The following is a 23,770-nucleotide window of genomic DNA, read 5'->3' as shown; positions in this document are numbered from 1 at the left end:
ACCACCAGTGTTGCAGTTCAGACCATGAAATATGTTATGTTATGTTATATTGACTTATATAGCGCTTAGCTGCCCCAGCAAAGGGGCGTCCCGGCGCTTCTGGCAGCACATAAACAACTGACAAAGAAGGAGCTCCGCAAGACAACATCCGAAAGGCTTAGTGTAGGGGAAAGAGATGGGTCTTGATTGCTTTCCTAAAGGACAGCAGAAACACACTCACCTGTTGTACTGATACACAACCACCTGCCTGCAGTCACCGTGATACTGCTGTGTCCTCCCAGTGCTGTGCTGTCTCCCTGACTCTAGAGGTCCACCCTGGCATCACCAGAGTGGAGAGGTGTGGCGCAGCGGCCAGGGCAGCTGACTTCGGAGCACAGGGTTCACTATTCGATCCCCGGCTCCGGCTGCAGCTCAGCTCAGCGCCATTTGACTCTGGGCAGGGCGGCTCTAAGCTCATGACGGCCCTGGGCAGGGACCGTGGGTAGGGGGCCCCCAGAGGAACGCAGGCGTGGAGGCCAGTGAAGAGGGGGGGTCAGGGTGTTTGGAAGTGGAACAGAGCCAGGGGCCGCCACACAAATATGTATTCATCCTCAGAGGATGATTATATTAAGGATATATATTGGCTTGGTGGCCCCTGGGGTTTGGTGGCCCTGTGTAGGTGCACAGCTTGCACATGCCTAAGGCCGCCTCTGCTCTGGGCAATAGCTCACTTAATTTCCAGCGCCTTGAGACCCGAAAGGGTGAGTAATTTGCGTTTTACAAATACGGATTTACATTTACCAGTACCCCTGGCCTGCCATTCCCAGCTGGTCTTACCTTCATGAGGGTCTCATGGCGAAGCTCAAATCCCAGGGTCCACAGGTTGCCGATGATGGGGAGCGGGGTCGGTCCAGGAGGGTACAGTCTCCTCGACCACTGAAGCTTGAAATACTGTGCTGTGATTACAGCCACCACCAGAGCCAGTAACACTGCGCTGAGGGACAGCATGGTGCACACCTGCTTTCACCTGGTGAACAAAACAGACTGATCTTTCCCTTCTATTCCACCTCTCTGCTGTTTCTTCTTTGTAGCGTCAATTTCTTCCTCGTCCTTTTTCCTCCCCTCACTATCTCATTTCTCTGAACCTCCGGCTCACCTGTCCTGTGATGACTCCTGAAAGTTCTGGTCGCCCCACCTCACCCCTCCCTCTCCTCAAATCACTCCAGTGGCTCTTTGTCGCCCTTTCAGTCCATCCTCCTCCAGGGCAGCCTATGAGAGCCGGCTGTATGTAAATCAGCCAGAAAAGCTGTGTACATTAAACCGTGCACAGTACTTTCATCTCGACCTATGTGCCTCCCGTGCACTTTTCCTTGGCACGCTGGCACGCACGTTTACTAAGAATTGCAGCCCGGATGTAATTACCGCGTGTCATTGAGAGCTCTTTATTTTGGGAGGTGATATGCTTTTGTCTGGCTGACAATCTAGTTGTTGCCCAGCGGCTTTGGCATTAATTGTCCTCCCTTCATGAAAACTCCCGGTCCAGTAAAAGTCAATCGAAAGTTCTCGAGTACTTTCCGAGTCGGCGAATTAAGCCGCTCACACGCACGTGGCCGTGGAAAATAACATGACACCAATTGTATTCTCTTTCTGTACACGATGTCTCGAGATTCTATGCACAGAGCTGTTCCCAGGGTCTGTTGTAGGATTTGTCTGGCCCCCCGGGCAGAATATGAACTTGCGAGTGAGGCACGTGTATGACGTAACATCGGACGCAGTGACATCAATTTGACCATTCATTTTCTGGCATTGTTGAAGCAGGTTACCTAGTATGTCTATCGCTAAAATATAAATACTAACCCTAATAAAATAAGTGCATATTTTTACGTATGTATTAATGGACAATTACGTTAATCAAACTGAGCTAAAAAGTTAGGAGTAGGTTTCACCAAAACCGGTCCGAGGTTCACTAATTGTTTCCTTATTCGTGCATGAGTAAAACGGCATTCAGGCATCACTTTCAATTTAAATACTGCTAATCCGAAAACAGGGCAGCGGGACAAGCGGATTAATTTATTGTACGTGTGCTCACTCACTCTCATCTCATTCTTTCAAGTAAGGCTCTGGCATTTCCAAGTGGCGACATCTTAAAAAATGGCTTCTAACTTAGATACATGGGAATTGTGGTTTTTGGTGCCACATTAGTTCATCTGGACTTGTGAGTTTATGTGCACCAAACCATTGCATTCTGGGTATTGTAGTGTTTATATTCTTGGCAGCTCTGTCATATTATTTAAACCTGCTGTTGCGCTATTGAATTTCAAAATTATATATGCTTCTTTGAGAAGTAGCAGGATTTGAATATCTGTCAATGTTTTTGAAGGTTTAAAGCTTGCCAGTACTGTCCATTTGAATTGTGTTTCATTATGGCATTTTTTCACAAAGTGTTCAACCATTGGTGCGGTAGTAACTTTTTTCTTAATTCTTGACCGATGTTGGGTGATCCTTGTGTTTACCTGTTGGTTAGACTTCCGTTTGTAGATTTTTTTTACAGGGGCAGATTATTGCATAGATTGCATTTTTAGTTTTGCAGTTTGTTAAACTCAGTATGTTTCCAACTTATATTGTCATGAACAAATTCTGTGCCTTCAATGGTGTTCCCACAGGCGATACAGTTGCCGCATTTTCGGTGGCCTTCAGTTGGTTTTAAATTCCAATGAGCCTATAGGTTGCTTTTTGGTTTGGGTACAAAAGTGTCAGCTCTGATTATTTGTTAGCCAATACTTGGATTTTTCTTCCATGCAAAGAGTGGTTTAGGAAACAGGCATTCTAAGTTTTCTAATAAATGCCAGCTGTTTAAATTGGGTTGTCTGAATCTGTTTGTGTCTGGGCCATACATTAATACACTAACTAATCTTTCCAAAGTTTTTTTTTCTTTTGCTTGTAGAAGACTTTCTCGTGGCGTAAAACATGCTCTTTTGGTAGAGTGTTTCAGCAGTTTTTTTGAGTAACCTCTCTTTTGCATTTCTTTTCAAAAAATCGCAGCATGTTGATCAAATTCTGACTTCATGGAGCAATTCCTTCTAATTCTAATTGGTTGCCCATATGAGAGATTTTCCTTTAGACTCTTTGGGTGTGCGCTTTTGAAGTGTAGAATTGTGTTATTATCTGTCTTCTTCTTGCATAGTGAAGTCATCCACTCATTTTCCACAGGTGTCACCTCCACATCCAGGAAAGTTAAATTGGTTTTGCTGAATTTTACTGAGAATTTTATATGTGCATGTCTTGAATTTATCCATTCATGAAAATACGTAAATTCTGTCTGGCTACCTTGCCATAGGCACCAGACGTCATCATTGTATCGTAGCCATTGTATTATGTTCTTTCTGTAAGGGTTATTATTCTCAATAAATTTGTGCTCGTATTGGGCCATGAAGAGGACCGCCATTTCTGGAGCAAAAGGACATCCCCGGCGGTCCCCTTCGCTTGTATATAGAATCAATCTTCGAATTTGAAATCGTTCTTTTCAACGCCAACTCTGCCAGTTGCAAAATAAATGTGTGGGGACCCTATGGAGTCGCATTCTGTTCCCCAGATACAGTCAAATCACTTCCAGTGCTTCCTCTTGGGGTATCTGAGTGTAAAGAGATGTGATGTCAAACGTCACCATTATTTGAGTCTGCTCATTAAATGGTGTCCCTTCAATCTTTGTTATAAAATCGATTGTGTCCCATAGATATGAAGGGACTTCAGCAAGAAATTGCTTCAGGAAAAAATCCACATATTTTGCAATTGGCTCCAATACTGAATCAAATCTGGAGACATTAGAGTGTTGGCATCTTCTTGTCCTATCCATTCAGTGGGTGCAACCTGTATCTTGGGTCACACGACTGGGTGCAGCTGGCATTTGGTATTTAAGTATTGCTCCCAGACAGTTAGACAAAGGCGACTAGGTAGTAGCAGTATGAGTTGTCTCTGACTTGATGAGGAGGTAACCTGTCATCTACCCTCTTGTACGTCACAAAGGCTCTCACAAAGAGTTTGACACTCATTTTTTGTGACCCAAAACACACTGGGGCCAAGGCAGGAAGGCAGGGATCTCCAAACACCTCCGGGGGGTGGAAACCCCCAGATCTTTCTCCTTCTTCAAATCTGGCACCAGGTATAAATATTGGACCCATAGACCTGACTCTTCAGTGCACACCTAGACCTGTGGATACTTCAGAAGAATGACTCTTGTGCTGCCATTGTTACTCTGCTACCCTGCTACTCTGGGGCGCTGCTGCTTGATGCCCTGCTTGCTGAGAAATAAGACTAGACCTGAACTGTTTAGGCCAGGGTAAAGTGACTACAAGGATCATCCAGTGGACCTCCTGTTTCTGATCTACAGGGATATACCACACTCCAGAGACTCCCTGCCCTGCAACTGCCCTCTGACCTGCTGCCTGGACCTGCAACTGGACCTTCCTGATCCTATCTGGCCTCTGATGGAGTGAGATTGTGATGCCACTCAGGTCTTAAACCCTTGGTGTGACCTCTGTTGAGCTCTCCTGAAGTGTTGGCTCTTCGCGAATGCAAAAGGCCCCATTTGCACCAAGATCTCGTCCCCCACACCCCCGGTAACATAAAGTTCAGCAAATCTGACCCTTTGCACCACAGCGACCGCCAGCAATGCTCGGCGGCATGAGTTATGACAATTAAAGTCTACCTTGAGCACTCAAACAAGTACATACAAAATCATTAATTCTCATAATATTGTAAAAGTCCAATCGTTTAGATTTAATGTCCATACATTTATTCAGTCTTTACAATTCAAGTTGTCAATTCCTGGTAATGTTTTCTCTAGGCACAGCTAGATATCCAGTTCAATGGAAGGACAATCTGCAATTCATAAAGAAAACACAGCCAATAATGCATTACAGCTAGTACTCTTTAGGTACATTCTACTACAGGGTTTATCATCTTTAGCATACAGCTCTACATCTAGAAAGACAATTTTATCTGTATTATAGTTTGTAGTAAAACTTAAATTCAGATTGTTAGTATTTAAATAATTGAAAAACTCTTCCAATTCAATAATTTTACCCGTCCATATTAGGAGATAGTCATCTATAAACCGTTCCCAATAATACTCTGCCCTTGGGACCCCAGATCCTCTCTGCCTCAAACCGACCCATGAACAGGTTAGCAAAGGACAGAGCGAACCTGGAACCCATGGTAGTTCCGAGTCATTGTCTGAACCATTTGTTATCAAATATGGACTGGTACACTTACTGAATTGGAAGAGTTTTAAATTATTTAAATACTAACAATCTGAATTTGAGTTTTACTACACACTATGATACAGATAAAATTGTCTTTCTAGATGTGGAGCTATATGCTAAAGATGATACACTCTGTAGTAGAATGTACCGAAAGAGTACTAGCTGTAATGCATTATTGGCTGTGTTTTCTTTATGAATTGCAGACTGTCCTTCCATTGACTGGACCTAACTGTGCCTATTGAAAAAATTACCAGGACTTGACAACTTGAATTGTAAAGACTGAATACATGTATGGACATTGAATCTAAACGATTGGACTTTTACAGTATTATGAGAATTAATGATTTTGTATGCACTTGTTTGAGTGCTCAAGGTAGACTTTGATTGCTTTTTACTCTCCTTAGGAAAGCAGTGCAGAGAGCAGTATAGATTTAAAACTACTCATGTAATCAGGTCGACATGTTTCAGCCTAGTGATCAATGCTAAGTATCAGTGGCTTTCTTCAGGACCAAGACGATGTTAGTTAATGCTGCTGCTATCAACTGTGTAAGTAAACGAAAAATGATATAACACCAGTAATCCTGCGAAGCGTTTTCAGGATTTACTGGGAATATCCTCAGTTGTAGGATAGAACACCTCACCTCTACCTGGCTACAGCTCAGGGAAAGGGGCCCCACTCTGTCCATAGGTACCCCGGCATGGTACTGAGCTGCCCCCGGAGGTAAGCTCAGTACCACGCCCGGGTACCGACGGACAGAGCGGGCCCCTTTCCCACTGATACTTAGCAATGATCACTAGGCTGAAACATGTCGATCTGATTACATGAGTAGTTTTAAATCTGTGCTGCTCTCTGCACTGCTTTTTAATCCTGCCAGGGAGAGCTACTCAATAAAGAATCTTTTCGTTGCATCTTCCTAGGCAGTTTTAAATCACCACTAATTTCTTACATTACGTTTCTATTTTATCACTTTTTGCGCTGCACCCACACTACACCTAATCTTCACATATGGGATTTTAGTATCCTAGTTATACTAGAGAATATCGGTTGAAAACATCCCTGAGCTCCTTCCTCACAGTGAGTGAGTTGTAGCCTTCAGCAGGACTAGGATTTCCTGCTGGGAGGAGGAACCGATATGATGAAGCATGTCACCCTCGCGTGAGTGAGGGTTCTAGTCCTTAAGGGATAATCCCCCTTATTGGTTATAGTTTACACCCACATTTTTTTCTGAGAGTATTTGCACACTCATCACACACAACCTACGTGCCAACATATAGACCCGAGGTAGTATTGTAAGGGGGTGCACTTGCCAGGTCGATATTGCAGTTACAGACTGCGTGCAGACTCTGCAGTGACAGGTCTCAGTTACCTTGTTACCGGCTACTTCTGTGGGTGGCACAACCCATGCTGCAAGCACACTAGTAGCATTGGATTTACAGGCACTTGCACTCTCAGTGCACTTTACTAGGTACTTACCAGTAAATCCAGTATGCCAATCATGGAAACACCAAGCCATAACACAATTTACAACAGGAGCACTCGCAATTTAACACGTAACAGCTGTGAGAAAGTGCGCTGAGACACTAAACCAGGAAAAACAGAGTCAAAACCAGGAAGTCAGAAAGCAAAAAGACAGGGGAAACACACACCAAAAGATGTTGAGTCTAACACATGGTAATTGGGGTTGTCTTTACAATAGGAATGCATTTCTACCTGTCTAATGGCAGTTTTTAGGCCACAGTGTGGATTAGAATTGTAATTTAGGAATTGCAAGTAAGCAAAGGATCTCTGTGACAAAAGCAGTAACTCAGTGAACTATTCACATTAAATACATTTTTGTGATATGAAAAATACACATTCATTTCAGCATGCATGTTAACCCGCTGTGCTACTGCTGAGTTAAAACTTGCAATAAACAAAACTCTGATCCCTCTCCAGCAGGAACATTAATCACCACGTTATCTTTGACTTACCAAGGAGTCACTGGCAGTGGTGGGTTAATAATGCCTGCTGCCTCTGGAGGGCCGATGTAGCTGTAGTCTGCGGAGTCAGTGACCGTGACTGGCATAGCCCCCAGCAACTTTCCAAGAGCAGGGGAGGGCTGCACATGTCAAGACGGTCACAGATGTTCCTCAATTTAATTTCTCCGATGGCAGTAGCAAATCCTGGTGGCTCGGGCTGGCTGTGCCAGGTATCTGTATTTCAAACATCCTGTTCAATCAACAATCAATCAAAGCAGCGCTGAATCCACATGAGCTTGGCCCAGCCTGCGCTGAACAGATTCTGCCTCCACCTCCAGGTGAGAATGCACCGGATCCACTTGTAACAGAGGCTGGGGTCGGTCCTCAGCAAGGCAGATTTGTTTTTTTATATCCGGTTCTGGCCATTTCGAAAACAATGTTTCAAAGACACACTTCAAATCACCTGAGGCCATCACCTGTGAGCTCCGAGGCGCTTTTCCTACATAATGGTGTGCAGGCGGCAGCGCTTCGTTGCGCATTCAAATTGGGTAGATGTAAGTGCGTGACTAATGCATTTTAGTGTGGTGATGCGAACACCAGCACTAAAATGCATTAGTCTAATCCCTGATGGGTGGTATTTGGTAGTGCTGCCCAATGTCCAGGCAGGAAAAATTAAATAGGCCCCACCCTGTGAAATAAGTGTCAGTGCTGAGTACCCGAAAGCACTGGCACAAATTAAGCACTGCAGAAAAAGTAAAGTGTCCCTGACTCTTTAGATTGGCGGGTTTGAGATAGCCAACTAAATATTTATGAACCTGGTCTAGCTTTACAGAGATAAATCTCTATATCTTCATATGGATTGCAGCAGTCTAACACTAGGCAGAGTTGAATTGCTGGGCTACAACTTGATTCAATGAACACACAACTGAATATAACACTCAAACAATTTAGTCATGTTAAAAAACATAGAATTTATTATTACCCTCCCAATTGGGTTACAATCTAGAAAAATCTATAACATCCAAATAGTTAAAAACACCACCTGACGTGGTCATACAATGAGAATATAAAAAATATTAAAAAACAGTCAAAGTTACAACAACAGTCGACGGAGCGTTTCGGTGCTTTGTTTTCTTTTTGACACCTTCTTCAGGACCTTAAAAACATTTGACTCCAGTATCACTAAAAACGAAATGAGAGTATTTTAGTGTTTATTTTTGTTGTGTGGGTACAAATCATTTGCCTAGTTTTACACTACTTGTTAATTGTGACTCTATAGTCGTGCTAGACCTGCTGTCCAGGAAAACAGAATTTTTTAGGTACTTAGACATCCATTATCGGGTACCACTATAGAGGTCCTGCATGAGGTTCTCCTTTTAAGTAAAAACAAAACCTTTACATTGTTGTGTTTTACTAAATGCATCACTTTTTCACTTTTGGGTGCAACTTTTGAGTCATACCTGTGTTCTTTACGGTAGATTCGTTTCAAATGATTACTACACGTACTATGAGTTGCTCAGGTCTTTCATGTATCCTTGAGCTATATAAATCATCAACACAAAAAACCTTGATTTAGTCATTCATCCGAATATATGTTAGGTATTTAGAGTTATCAGCACAATCAATTACCTCTCATTGACGAGATATAGTCTTCTAGTTGCACGGAGGAGCCACCGTTGGTGGGGAAGGAACTTCTTATAGTCTTATTTCTTGAATATAAAAGAAATAATTTTTATGTTGCTAGCATCTATGCAACCTTTTAATGTGTTTTCACTATTCTTCTATAGTATACTGACCTATTTCTGAATCTGGCCAATTCGTAAATGGACACTGTTCATGTTAGTCTGGTTGCTTCTTATCATTTGTCCAAAAGCCGTTCTCCTTATTAGGATTTATCGCTCTAAAATAAAGAATTGTGAAAGTATACCACAGTGTTTTTTTTTTATAAATTCTATTGTACTATATAAGCATATCTTAACTATCCCTTTGATGTATGGGAGGTTTTGGTAGGCGAGTATACTCGAAAATATATATAGAGAAAAAAAGGGGGCATGAGTTATGCTAACCATCGATATCTATTCTCTACTCTCGGTGTTTTTTACCCATTCTCTTTGTGATAGGCGCTAGCCTCACAATCCATTGGCGAGTTTTTTTTGTTAGACTTAAAAAGTTTAAACGACAACCCTAAAATGGGTTTTTGCTAAGTTATTACGCATAGGTCCTTGGACCGAGCCTCACCTTATATTTAGAATTCGGCCTCCCTGCTCCTCCGTGCTGTCGTCTTCCTGGAAATTCGAAGAGTGCCCACCATGCTCGCAACCGGCGATTTTATCTGTTGGGCACACCCCGTGAACCGGAAGAGATTCGGTTATTTCAAATACCGCCAACAAATATTTTGCTAAATTCATTCTTATATTTAATCTTATACTCATATTCAATATGAGTGAATGTAGATGTAAAGCATTTCGCTTAAAGTTTCGAAAAAAAAACCTCGAAAAAAAAACCTCGAAAAAAAGCGGGTAAGATGAACACGGAAGTCCTCGAGCATCGCAACTTCTTAATTTATTTTCATATTCTTAGTGGCATGATCAACCTTCTCTTTTATGTATATTAGATCAAGAAAGGATGACACCACCCTTTGTTGAGTATATCTAAGGAAATATGTGCGCATATATCTAAAATTGTACCCGAATTTACATGGCGGCCATCTTTGAACGGGCTGCTCGTCCTAAATTTACTCTTGTATTGGTAAACAACCACCGCTGGTTCTGACTCTAAACTCATGGATCAGAACACTACATTATTATATTACAATTCAAATCGACATTTTTAATCTGTTCCATATATTTGCTGTTAAATCACTAAGACATTTTAACATTCTGCTCATTTCTGTTTCACATTCTGCTCATTACTGTTTACCCATGGGTTCGTCACATTGCAGCTTTATGAGTACAACATTCCTGACCAACAGACATATGTCTATGTTAACAGTATCCATGTTACAATATATTGCATAGTGTTGTATTGTTCGTCTTAACTCTTAAATTATGAACATTTCATTTCATATAAGTTCGCTAGATTTACAATGTCACGTGTTCACAGTACATTTATGGTACATTGCTCAAGACATGAAAATCAACGAAAATACATCGAATATATGGTTACATAAAAGAACCTAAAAGAACCTAGGGTAAAACAATGCTTTGTATTTTAGTGTTTGGTTTAACCACTTTATAGTGTAGACTCGGCTCCACATCATATGGATACCTGACTAGAGATGTTCTGTCTGTGCTTGTCTAGGTATATCTCCCACTATCAGATCTGAACCTACATGCAAATGTAACCTAGGGTCAGTATGGACATGGACATAGGTTACAGTTTGAGAGCATAACAGTTTGTAGATTAAAGTTAAATTAATCATTATTTTATAGAATCAATCTCTCCCATTCTTCCCTATTGTTTAAACCAGTGCGGAAGGTATTAAAAAGGGACATATAAAACTGTTCTCTTTTTTTCCTTTTATTATCCATGTTTCCTCCTCTGGTGTTATGTGAGATGGCCTCTAGTACACACCATTTAAGATCTTCTATTTTATGGTTATGTGTTAACCAATGTTCCACTAAAGGAGCAGATTTCTTTTGAGTTCTTATCGCGGATTTATGTTCAGTTATTCTAGTTTTTATTTCTCTCGCTGTTTCGCCAATATAGGCTTTGTTACAAGGACATTTGATCATGTAGATCAAATTTTTGGTTTTGCAATTCACAAATTTTTAAATTTTGTGTTCTACTCCGTTGTGTGTGACTGTCTTGGCTTTAATTAGTGATGTGCAATTCAGACACATATTGCAGGGGAAGTTCCCCACTGGGAGAGGTGTATTATTAATGGTACTTTGATTGATACAAGTCTTTTCCATAAAAGTATGAACCAAACAATTCCTAATTGTTCTATTTCTACGGAAGCTGAACATAGGTTTGGGAATTTTTTCACCTGGTCTGTCATTCAGTAGCGCCCAATTTCGATTTATGATGTTTTTAATTTTGTTACTGGCTACGCTGTAGTTGGTTACAAAAATTAGTCTCTCTCTTGTTCTATCCGTACTGTTTCTATCGTTATTTTTCTCAAACAGTGTCTCTCTGTTGTAATACTTGGCACGCTTGTAAGCTCGTTTGATTAGGCTCTTCGGGTATCCCCTTTGTTTGAGTTTATCTGATAGGACGTCGGCATGTTTATTAAAATCTTGCATATTCGTACAGTTTCTTCTGATACGCAAATATTGTCCGAACGGTATATTGTCCTTCTGACTATTAGGGTGATTGCTTTTATAGTATAACAGCGTGTTGCGATCGGTAGGTTTAGTATAGAGATCGACGCCTAATATCCCATTGTTTGCTCTAATTCTAATGTCCAAAAATTCTATTGTTTCCTTATTATAATTGGAAGTGAATTTAAAATTTTTGTCCCCTAAATTGAGCCAGAGGATAAATTCATTGAGCAGATCTAGGGATCCGGACCAAATGAAAAAAATGCCGTCGATAAATCGCGACCAGTGTGTAATATTTTCACTAAAAGGAGCCAAATTATTAAACATGTGCCTTTCCTCGAAGGCCGCTACATAGAGACAAGCTAGACTCGGGGCACAGGTAGCCCCCATGCTGGTCCCCTTGGTCTGTTTGAAAAAATTATTTTTAAATAAAAAAATATTATTTTTTAAAATTATTTCTGCACAGGTTACAATGAATGTGGCATGTTGGTTTAAGTCTTCTGATCCTATTTTTAGGAGGCCCTCTAACATCTTGATGGTATCATCCTGAGGGATGTTTGTATAGAGGGCCTCTATGTCTAACATAACCAACCATTGTGTGGTTGTGTCATATGATAAACCTTCTATTTTGTCAATCATACAGGTTGTATCCTTGATATATGCTTTCTGCTTAGTGACAATAGGTTGCAGAAATGTATCAATATATTTGCTCAGAGGTTCTGTGACTGAGTTGATTGATGACACAATAGGCCTCATAGGTGGGTCAGATAGGTTCTTGTGGACTTTTGGAAGCCCATATAGGGCAGGAATTATCGGTGCCTCATTTTTAAAAAATGTATATTCGTCTATGCAGATAATCTCGTCTTCTCTGGCATAGTCAAGGAGTGTGTTTACTTTCTGGATCAACGCATTCCACTCAGATCTACTGGAGGAGCAGTAATGTTCTTTGTTATTCAGTAGCACCATCATTCTTTTGTCGTAATCATCAGAATTCATCAGAACAATACTCCCTCCTTTATCACCCGGTTTGACAGTTAGGAGATCATTATTTTCAAGATTTTTAAGGGCCAATCTTTCAGCTGGGCACAAATTATTTATACCTGTTAGAGGATGAGTTAAAAGTTCAGAGATATTGCTTTCAACCACCTTCTCAAACAGATCTACTTGTTTATTCACCATCCCAATATTAGGTGTCCATGTGGATTTAGCTTTAAGACCAGATTTATTAGTAGGGGTTTCTCTTGGTGGTTTATCTCTAAAAAAGTCTTGCAATCTGATCTTTCTGAAAAATCCTTGTAAGTCTCTTTCTAGATTGTATTTATTAATTTTAGTGCTAATAGCAAAACCTAAACCTTTCTCAAGGACCTTTTTTTCCGTTTCTGTTAAGGTAATGTCAGAGAGATTTATAATTGCAGCTTTTTGATTTAATCCCATTTCGGTTGACTTCTCGTGTAGTACCTCCTCTGTTGTTGAGGTTGAGGGAAAAACTTCCCTCTCCCATTGCCTCTCGGGTGGTTGTGGTGGTTTTGATGGTTTCCCCGACCACGTTGACCTAAAAAAGGTAGAGATTCTCTGTTTGGGGTTGATGTAGATTCTCCTACCCTATTTTTGTCAGTTGTTTTGTCTTGTTCAGAATCCGTGCTAGTATATGAACAGTCTGACCAAGTTACTCGTTTTTTAGGATATGTACGCCAGGGTTGTTGCCCTTGGTTCCTATTGGGGAAGTTTTCTCTTGGGCGATCAAAAAAATCTTTCTGGGTATAGGGATAAACTGTTTCTGTGTTGTAGTTAAGAACATCCTTATTAAATTTGTTCATTTTTTTACCGAATAAATAATCCTTATACCCTGAAACATCTCTTTGGATTTCCTCCAATTTTTTCTTGGCGTCTTCTAGTACTGAAATATCTAATTTCGCTTCCAATTCAGCTATTTCTTTTCTTTCAATTATTAAAATGGAGTTGGCTGTCTCAATTATTAACAACATCCAATCCCTGCTGCATCTGTTTGCAATCAGGGTCCAATTTTCTATGAAATGTCGAATGAAGACACCAGGTTCGTTTTTGACTTGGAGCCCACTGGGAATTATACCTTTTTTCAAATAGTCAATTAGAAAATCAGCATGTAACTCTGTGCGTACTAATTTCTTTTTATTATTCCATAAATCTCACCATTTATCTTCATCATTGTTGGTACTCATGGTGGCAGTATAATTTTTTGAGGTACCATTTACAATTCTGTTAAACTCTTCTTCTGAGAACCCTTGATTTAGTCATTCATCCGAATATATGTTAGGTATTTAGAGTTATAAGCACAATCAATTACCTCTCATTGACGAGATATAGTCTTCTAGTTGCACGGAGGAGCCACCGTTGGTGGGGAAGGAACTTCTTATAGTCTTATTTCTTGATGATTTATATAGCTCAAGGATACATGAAAGACCTGAGCAACTCATAGTACGTGTAGTAATCATTTGAAACGAATCTACCGTAAAGAACACAGGTATGACTCAAAAGTTGCACCCAAAAGTGAAAAAGTGATGCATTTAGTAAAACACAACAATGTAAAGGTTTTGTTTTTACTTAAAAGGAGAACCTCATGCAGGACCTCTAAAGTGGTACCCGATAATGGATGTCTAAGTACCTAAAAAATTCTGTTTTCCTGGACCGCAGGTCTAGCACGACTAAAGAGTCACAATTAACAAGTAGTGTAAAACTAGGCAAATGATTTGTACCCACACAACAAAAATAAACACTAAAATACTCTCATTTCGTTTTTAGTGATACTGGAGTCAAATGTTTTTAAGGTCCTGAAGAAGGTGTCAAAAAGAAAACAAAGCACCAAAACGCTGCGTCGACTGTTGTTGTAACTTTGACTGTTTTTTAATATTTTTAATATTCTCATTGTATGACCACGTCAGGTGGTGTTTTTAACTATTTGGATGTTATAGATTTTTCTAGATTGTAACCCAATTGGGAGGGTAATAATAAATTCTATGTTTTTTAACATGACTAAATTGTTTGAGTGTTATATTCAGTTGTGTGTTCATTGAATCAAGTTGTAGCACAGCAATTCAACTCTGCCTAGTGTTAGACTGCTGCAATCCATATGAAGATATAGAGATGTATCTCTGTAAAGATAGACCAGGTTCATAAATATTTAGTTGGCTATCTCAAACCCGCCAATCTAAAGAGTCAGGGACACATTACTTTTTCTGCGGTCAAGATCCCCCTCCCTGCTATAAATTACAGGGGAACCTCCTATTTGTTTAATACAAATTAAGCACTGACAATATGTGCTGCAGCCCTTAGAGGCCTTCCCTGGTCACAGCCCCCTTGGTACCCATGGTACCTTTTACAAGGGACTTACATGTGGCCAGAGAGGTGCCAATTGGGGGTATAAAGGTACAGTTTTGGGAAAGAACACAGGCCCCGGGAACCTGATTGGCAGGGACCCAGTGCACTCAAAGTGCATCGGAAATCTGGCAAAAAGTTGGGGGTTACTGCAACGAAAACCCAATTTCCTGTATCATGCACTGATATAATCTGATGTCCTAAAGTGAAAAGGTTCTGTGTGTTAATGAAATCAACTTTTTATTTTTCTGGAGACTTTATCCTACTTTTAAACTTTTGCTGCAAGATGGCTTTATTTATGAAGGTTCTTCTAAAGTTAAGTGGTGCAGGGCTCGACAGTTACTTTCTTTACACCAATTACCCTTTGAATAAATGCTTGCCTGTTTATTTAACATCTTTTTAGTGTTAGCATCTTTAGTAAAAAAGCATGTGAGTGCTGATGAACACCAGGGGGCTGCATGTTACCGTCAGGAGGCCCCCGGGCTATACTTTGAGTGTTAAAGGGGCTATACTTTGAGTGTTAAAGGGGCTATACTTTGAGTGTTAATACCTTATAGAGTTGACACATTTCTAAGAGAAAAATACCTGCCATTTCTTTTTAAGAGTCTACAAAGGTCTGGACATTATAATAAACAGGACTTTCAACAAATCATATGTATGATTTTGTAAAATGACTTTTCTACCTCTGTTCACCTTAACTTTAGTCAGGGATCGTTAACGCAGCTCTAGAACACATTTAAAAGTTCTTTCTATTTATACCTACTTTTTGAAGTATGTACAGGTAAAGCTTAGAAATACCGGCTTTAGGAGAGTTTGCTTTTATTTTTATTCGGGCTGAGACATTAAAATACAGGTGGTGCCGGTAGAAAACCAGCCAGGTGGCAATCCTACTTCCACAAGATAATGGAAAAAGGTACATGAAGCACAGAGAACAGAGGTGCAGTGATTATGAAAGGAGTAGGACAAAGGGGGGAAAGGGTACACGAAGCACAGAGAATGGAGATGCACCGATTATGAAAGGTGTAAGATAATGGAAAGAACTAAAATAAGAGGTGGCGGAGAGGTGACAGGGGAAACGAACAGCAAAGAGGTGACAGACAAGTGCAATGCGGGCAGAACAGCAACAAAGAGAAAGAGGCTTGAGGGACCAGACAGAAGAAGATGTGCAGTGTATGCGAAGGGCAGAATCAATGACAGAAGGGAAGAGTCTGGGGGTGTAGTTACTAACATTTTGCACTGAGTTTGCATCACAGAAGAGACACAAATCAGTGCAACATATTTAGTTGGAATGTACTTTCCATTGCAAAATTTCTTGCCTAACCCCTGCCAAAATAAACTCCTGTTTAGGGTTGGTTAGTTTTGCTCTTGAGGTTACAAGAGGATCTTGAGCTGAGCCAGAGCCAGGCAGAAAATGTAAGAGGCTTTCATATGTGTCGGTGAGGGGAGTGGAGAGGTGGATCTAAAGGAATAGAACAACTGAAACAAGGTAAGACACTGCGTAGAGAAGAGTGGTGAAGAGCAGCGTATGGTGGAGAGAGGTGAATGTTAGCGGGCCAGAACAAGCAAAAGGAGGGTACAGGCAAGAGAAAGATAAAACGCGAAGAGTAGATGTGAAGGAAAGATGTGGCTATAAGAGGAGCATAAACAACAAAAACAAGTTGGGGAAAAAAGGAAGGATTGGTGGAAAGGGTTCAAAAACAGCTTAAAAGGTTGAGGCTTGAGGGAAAGGTGAAAAGCGAAAAGTGGTGCATGGGTAATAGAGATAGATGTAAGAGAAGCAGAACCATCAGGAGATGTTGTGTGGCAAAGAGAGAAGGTTGAGAGGTGTAAGAAGTGAGGACCACCGAGAGCAGGTAAGAGGGTGAGGGAGAGAGGCAGAGGAGAAGTAGATGTGAGAGGAGTAGAGCCAGTGAGAGACAACTAATGGCTGTGGAGAGATGCGAGGTGATATGCATAGCAGGGAGATAAGAGGTGGTTGAAAATGGTACAAAGATCAGTGAGAAAGGTAAAAGATGGGAATAGATGAGGTATAGGGTGGAGCATGGAAGGGAGTGGTGCATGTAAGAGAAGCAGAAACAGTGAGACAAGATAAGACACTTGGGGGTATAAAAGGGGAGAAGTTGATATAAAGGGGACAGATCAACCAACAAAGTTAGGAGACTTGAAGGAGAGATGAGAGGTGACGGGCAGGACATGGATGGGAGATGTAGATGTTAGAGAGGCAGAACCATAGTAGAACTGAAGCGGAAGGGAAAGAGAGAGACTGGTGTGAGGTGGAGAGTGGACAGTAGTAGGGCTGCATCACTAAGAAAGTTAACAGCCAGGGTGAATGATGATAGAAAGCATAGCGCATAGAGGAGAGAGGTGGATTTAAGAGTGACAGAACCAGAAAGAGAACGGATGAAGTTAGGAATGTCATACAGTTACTACTATTTCAGAAAGACTGTGAGTTTGGGTAACATAAACTACAGAACTATGCAGTATTGAGTCTGTGCACACCATCAGAATATGTTGATCTAAGTCCTAGCGAGCACACAGTGAACCATCTGAACCTCTAACCTTACAAGGTACCGGATTGTATATGCAACCTCAGAACATGACAACCCTGATTCCCCAAGACAATTGTGCAGACAGATCCACCCTTTCATTGTTGACTGAGGCATGCCCAAAGAATGACTCAAGAAGTAAACAAATTGGCATTTCACACATTTATTAGAGCAACTGGATTCTCTCCATGCCAGAGTTCTGGTCTGGCTGTCATTGTTTATTCTACCCACCCAGAGCTGTCGCCAAACAGACAACAAACGACATTTTGTGCAGTGAACTTAGTCCTTGTACAGAATGTTCCAGGGCATGAAAATATGCTTATGAGGAAGTGTAATGAAACCAATTTCCGAGAACATTAACCCATAATGGTGCGCAGGAAATGTGTGTTAAAAGTCATTGTGTAAAAAGGATGTCAACTTAAAATGTGAACGTGTAAAATGGAGGTGGTGTGTGCCCAGGGCCTTAGTAACCTCACAACAGGAGAGAGATGGGTGTAAAATGGACATAATCTGCAAGGTAAGGTTAGAGGCTGGGGAGGGATGAGAAGAAGTGTTGAACATGGAGGACAGAGATGAGTGCAAAAAGGGTAGAATTAGAGAGTAAAGATAGGAGGATGAAACTGGAGGGATGGATGCAAATGGGGCCTATACGCTGAAACAGTTAAGAGGCTGTAGGAGAAGGTGAGAGGTTAAGGTAGTGCATGGATAAGAGACATTAATATAAGAGAGACAGAACTGGCAAGGGGAAAAAAGCAGAATGGTGTGGGAGACAGTGGTTAGATGTCGATGGAAGAGGGCCGAATAATCAAGGGATAGTAAGAGGAAGACAGTAAGAATGAGAAAGGAGGGGTGAGGTGGATATTAGATGGGCAGAAACAGCAAGAAAGAGGTAAAGGCTGGGTGAGAAATAGAAAGTAGATTGGGGATGAAGAGGTCGCTGTAACTGGAGTAGAATCAGCAGGTAAGGTAAGACAAGAATGGGAAGAGGAAGGGAAGAAGTTTAATTAACATGAAAAATCAGTGAGAGAAGAATGTGTTGGAGTGAGAATAGTAGAACTAGCAGAAACGTTAAAAGGCTGTGAGGATAGTTGTGCGGTGAAGGGTAGGACATGGAAGGGAGACATGGATGCACAAGGGGCAGGACCAGCAATAGAAGGTGAGAGGCTGGGTGGAAAGATGAGAGGTAAAGACAATAGAGGAAAGTTGGGCATGAATGTCAGAATATGAGAGAGAAATTAAGATGCTTGAGGAGAGCTGAGCGGGGAAGAGTGGATAGTGCAGGCATGAATGGGACATAAGAGGACCTAAACCCGAAAGACTAGGTAATATGCTAGGCAAGAGATGAGGTAAAAAGTACAGCATGGAGTGAAGAGCTGGATGTAAGTGGGCAGATTCAGCAAAAGAAGTAAGAGGCTGCAAAAGAGGTAAAATATCTTTGAACCAGTGTTTGCTGCCAAGACAGCTGAATTTTGTGCTGAAGTTTGCAATTCCCTTTATCTTGGTTTTCCATGTCTTATTTCTGAGAAGCATGTGTCATTCTTCACAAAGGACTGTGGTCTTGAACCATCGTCGGTGTGCCTGCAGAATTTCAACCTGCTCTCTGTGTACTCTATTTCTTCTCTTGACCTTTCTATTAATTCTTACTCCAGTGGGACTTCCTCCTGCCCATGTCCTGTCCAGGGATGCAGAAATCATAGCTCCTGCCCTGATCCTACCTTTGCAATTTCTACCTATGTACAAAAACTCAACAAAATGAATTATGTTTGTTCCTATGCTCAAAAAACCCTTCAGCAGGTTTACAAAACTTCTCAGAATATTCTGACATCTCTTTGTTGCATTTTTCTTGGAAATCCCAAAGTATTTGAATGTAATAGGAAAAGGACAGACATGTGTTATGTAAACTGCACAGAGTGAACTATAGTAATTCTCTCTTCTTTTGTTGCTGTAATATATCTTTCTTCTCTTTAGTCACTGGCTCCCAGTATAACTTTTGGCAGTCATTTTTACTTGGACACTCAATGTGCAGGTGTGGGACAGCCTCTGAAATCTTGTAATGTGGCAGGCCTACAAGGGTTGTTATAGTTCACACCCACTTAGTTTCACCATTAATAGTGTGACCGTGGGCATAAATAAACGGGTGGGCTGCATGCTGACAGTCCCGTGCCAGGTCCTGACATGAGTGTGCACGCCATTTACTATAGTGTAGATGCAGCCGGCGCAGTCTGTTCTGAGCCCCAGACAGCACCCGGGGCCAGAACACAACAACTGGTGATTAGGATGGGACACAATGCCATCAGCACAGCACTCTGCAGAATTTGGTTGGTTGAGCTTGCATGCATCCCTGCCAGCGAGAGACAGCAGCGCAACTCCACCCACTTGACACACCCAAGCCTAGTAAGTCATACAAACGGTGGCACCACAGATCGCGGCCTGCTGCCCGTACTACTCTTCACTTTCATTTGCCTCACCTGCCCAGCAGGCACAACGTTTGGTGCTTTGGGAGCTAAGGAGTGGCCCATACTCACACCACTACCCTATCTGAGCCCACAATTACAAGGCAGCCAGAAGCCAACCAACTGCAAGTACTCAAAGAAGGGAAACGGCACAAGGCCCCCACCAATGCATCAGACAACAGTGAATGGGGGCTCCACTGATGTCCCATCAACCTTGTCAGCCCACAGCCTGCACCCCATCACTAGGGAGCTGACAAGAGACAACACTGACCGCATCCTGGGCAGGCCACCATTGGAGTTTCAACTGGCTGTACTACGGCCAAGCGCAGTCAAGAAAAGGCAGAGTTAAGATGGTAATGAACTATACCACCATCACCTCCCGCCTTCTTCTCCATTTCTGACACCTGCAACAAGCACTGAACATCCACTCACATGGCATCCATGCCTACCATTAAACCTTTTGTTGTCCCTGGTACACCATCCTCCCAAGCCGCCAAGTGAGCTATGTGGGTGAACCGGCTGAAGACCTATTTTGCACCAGTTTGACTTGATGCAGACAGGTGGCGGCTCATTCTTCTTTATCTTGGCGGTGCCCCCACTATCCATAAGCTATCCAAGAAGATACTTGAAACTGGACTGCCATGCTCAAGACAGCCCTCATCGTTCATTTCCTACCTCAGGCCAATACTGACTACATGCCATGCTCAGACAAGCACAACAGATGCCAGAAGTGCCAGTGGACAAACTATATGCCACGCTCTGCAAGCTGGTGACTACGTTCAGCCTACCCAATAAACACAATGAAATCTGCTCTCAATTAATCTAGGGTTGTGCGTCGACCAAACTATGTAAACACATCTTGCAGGTGCCCTGCACGACGATGGATGACATCCTCACCTTGGGAAGGCTGAAAGACCTGTCAAACTTGCAAGCTGCCCATATGGAAGCCACACTCCAGCAAGCCATCAAGGCCGAAGCCATCAACCAAGTAGGCGACACCACCTCACCTTAAAGCAAGAGATACCACCCCAAGATGCTGCAAGTTGCCAAGCCATGCAGGTGGTGTGGAGGCCCCACCCCACTTGTGGGGGACTGCCCGATTAAAGGATGAACATGCTCAGAGTGTGGCAAAATGAACCATTACGCCAAAGTCTGTCTGTCAACACCCGTAATGAAAGAGCCCAATAAGAAAGCAGCCAACCGGGTAGACACGGAGTCTGTAATAGCAGGTCGCAATGACTTGGATGGGGATGAGTCACATCCTTCACATAGTAGAGCAGAGTCCAAGTCGCATCCACTGTGCCCCCCCGTGCCAAGTCATTGTTGACACAGGGGCCTCAAGCAACATCCTGCCCTTGTTGCTGCACAAAGGGATGGCCTCACCACCAGCACTGCACCCTACCACCACCACGGTATATGCCTACGGCATCTCTACGTGCCTCCCACTGGCAGGCACCTTCACCACAACCATCAGCCACAAAAATGAGCCGCCAAAATGAAAGTCTGCGTTACAGAAGATGGAGCAGACATGTTGCTCAGCTGCCACACAGCAAAACAGCTTCAGCTGGTCCTGTTCGCATTTGGAGTCCATGTCTGTGCCCTTGACTCCCTTCTTGATGAGTTTGAATGACCCTTCTAATGCATTGAATGCCACAAAGAATGGTTAGTCTCCACAGTGACCAGTTGGTACAAGCTATTGCATTGTGATATCAGCAAGTGGCCTTTCACCTTCAACCTTAAGTGGAGGCCGAGCTGCTGAAGTTGGTAGAAACCGACATCGTGGAAGAATTGCAAGGGCCAACGCCCTGGGTGTTGCCCATTGTGGTCACCTGCAGCCAAAACAGCCTGCGGAGGTGCGCATTTGTGTCGATATTAGGATCCCGTACACCGCTGTAAAGAGAGAGCACCACATAACACCTACTGTGGATGACATTGTGGGAGAGTTGTCAGACTCCCAGTGGTTCTCAAAAATGGATATTTGATCTCCTAGCACCTTAATCCCAGCATGTGATCACTTTCTACACTCCCCTTGGTTTGAGGAGATATAAACTCCTCAACCTCAGCATCTCCAGTGCAGCTGACGTGCTTCAGGATATTATCAGAGGAGTGTTGGCGGGCCTCACTGCGTACTGAATGTCAGTAATGACATCCTGGTTCACACCCTCACCCTGGTAGAACATCTCCACAGACTGAGACCAGTGTTCCATCGAATGCAAAACTGCAGTCTCACTCTACACAAGGAGATGTGCAAATTCCTGAAAGAGGAAATATGCTTCTTTGGACACTGCTTCTTAATGAAGGGAATCACACCTGATTCTTCCATGGTCCAGGACACCCAGAACACAGTTGTACCTTTCACCATCACAGGAGTGAGAAGTTTCTTAGGTATGGTCAAATACTGCAGCTGTTTCATGCAGAAAATTAGCCAGCTCAGTGGGCCACTACGTGACCTCACCAAGTCTTCAACCCCCTGGCAGTGGGGTCCCGAACAAGAAACGTCTTCCCAAGACACAATACAGGATTTGTGGTCTGACACCATGCTTGCCTACTTCGACCTCAGAAAGGACACTGAGTTGTCAGTGGATGCCAGCCTCATTCTGGGAGCTGTACTTTCCCAAAAACATCAGTGCAGAAAGTGGCCCCACATCACCTATGCCAGCTGGGTTCTGACCCACACAAATCAGTGATAATCTAATATTGAGAATGAGCCAATTGCAATTCACTGGGGCTGCAGTCATTGTCACATCTACCTGTATAAACTCCTGTTTGCCATCAACACCGACCACAAACCACTAATACCGCTTTTTAAAGATTCGGCATCCAAGCCTCCACCGCTGATTGAATAGTGGATACTCCAGTTACAAGAGCATCGTTTCTATGTGGGATACCAGCCCGGAGCCCACAATCCAGCATATTATCTTTTCTGACGTGTCCGGGCCACCACCCCTCACCATCCAAAGCCCAGGACCTGGCGAACTCCCTGGTGTCCTGAGGACTCAAACACTGCCAGATCACACCCCCAATGGCTTCAAGCCAACGGCGAGGGTGAACGTTTTATGAAGACAATCACGAAGACCATCCGCATTGCACAGGCCGAGCAGCAGTGTATAGAGAGTGCCATCTACACTTTTTAAAAGACTACCGACTGACTCCGCACTGAACCACAGGAGTAGCACCAAGCACCCTTTGTTGTGGTCAGAGAGTTGTCATCCCGCACCACCCCACTTGGGAAAAAGCCTCCATGCCACCCAACCGTGATCAAGCGCACAGAAAGAGCGAAAGCAATGAATCTCTCCATCAGGGTCTGGGTGCTCAGTAAGGACCGACACCCCAGAACCAAATTCTAAAACTGTGGAAGATCTCCAGGATCCATGGGGCCATGGAAACAGCCTCCAGGGTCAAAGAGACTGTGACGCGAAAGTATCAAATTTCAAGCTGTTCACCAAAAACAAAGAGATCCACCAAAGTCTCCAAACCAACACATGCAGGAGTCCTTGGATGACCCACATATGACTGATTTGCCTCCCACCCCTCAGGAGAATTTTCCCTCTCTACTGCCTTCCCAGACAGATCCTGCCCCGGCCTGAGTATTCGCCACAGACAAGGAGGCTGAAACTGAAATACCCAGTGCTGAATGAGCTGGATATGATTAAGGGGTGGGCAGAATTTGCATAGTCGAGCTACGCAAAGCTCCTTGAAATGGTAAAAATCTTTGCGAGCATACAAAAGTTCCGCTAACATGCAGAATTGCTTGTTCCACCCGTTCACAATGCTTTTTCCTGTTGGCGAACACTGTTTGCGTGCTCGTGGAGCAATATCTCACGAATGCGCATTTTGAAAGCGCATACAAGCAAAACATTTTTGGCAATTCCGCATTCTCCGCGGAACACGAAATTACCCAAATTCCACAAATTCCGCAAGCGGAACGGAATTTACCACCCAGGCCTACTCTTGAGGTA

General features: G+C 42.7%; 1 protein-coding gene across 2 annotated transcripts in view; it reads right to left on the bottom strand.

Annotated features, from left to right (window-relative positions):
* Positions 1 to 1,175, bottom strand: part of LOC144790978 (cytochrome P450 2J4-like) — a 287,604-nt gene extending 286,429 nt beyond the window's left edge. The window contains exon 1 of one of the 2 annotated variants that reach the window (XM_078665598.1): positions 817 to 1,175. In XM_078665598.1, coding sequence (XP_078521724.1) covers positions 817 to 987 — 171 coding nt within the window. In that variant the 5' untranslated portion in view covers positions 988 to 1,175. The remainder of the gene's footprint in view (positions 1 to 816) is intronic. The other variant, XM_078665597.1, reaches the window with a different exon arrangement.
* Positions 1,176 to 23,770: the final 22,595 nt, after the last annotated feature.

This window comes from Lissotriton helveticus, chromosome 11 (assembly GCF_964261635.1).
Source record: "Lissotriton helveticus chromosome 11, aLisHel1.1, whole genome shotgun sequence".
Taxonomy (NCBI): Eukaryota; Metazoa; Chordata; class Amphibia; order Caudata; family Salamandridae; genus Lissotriton; species Lissotriton helveticus.
This window is presented reverse-complemented; position numbering and strand designations above follow the sequence as displayed.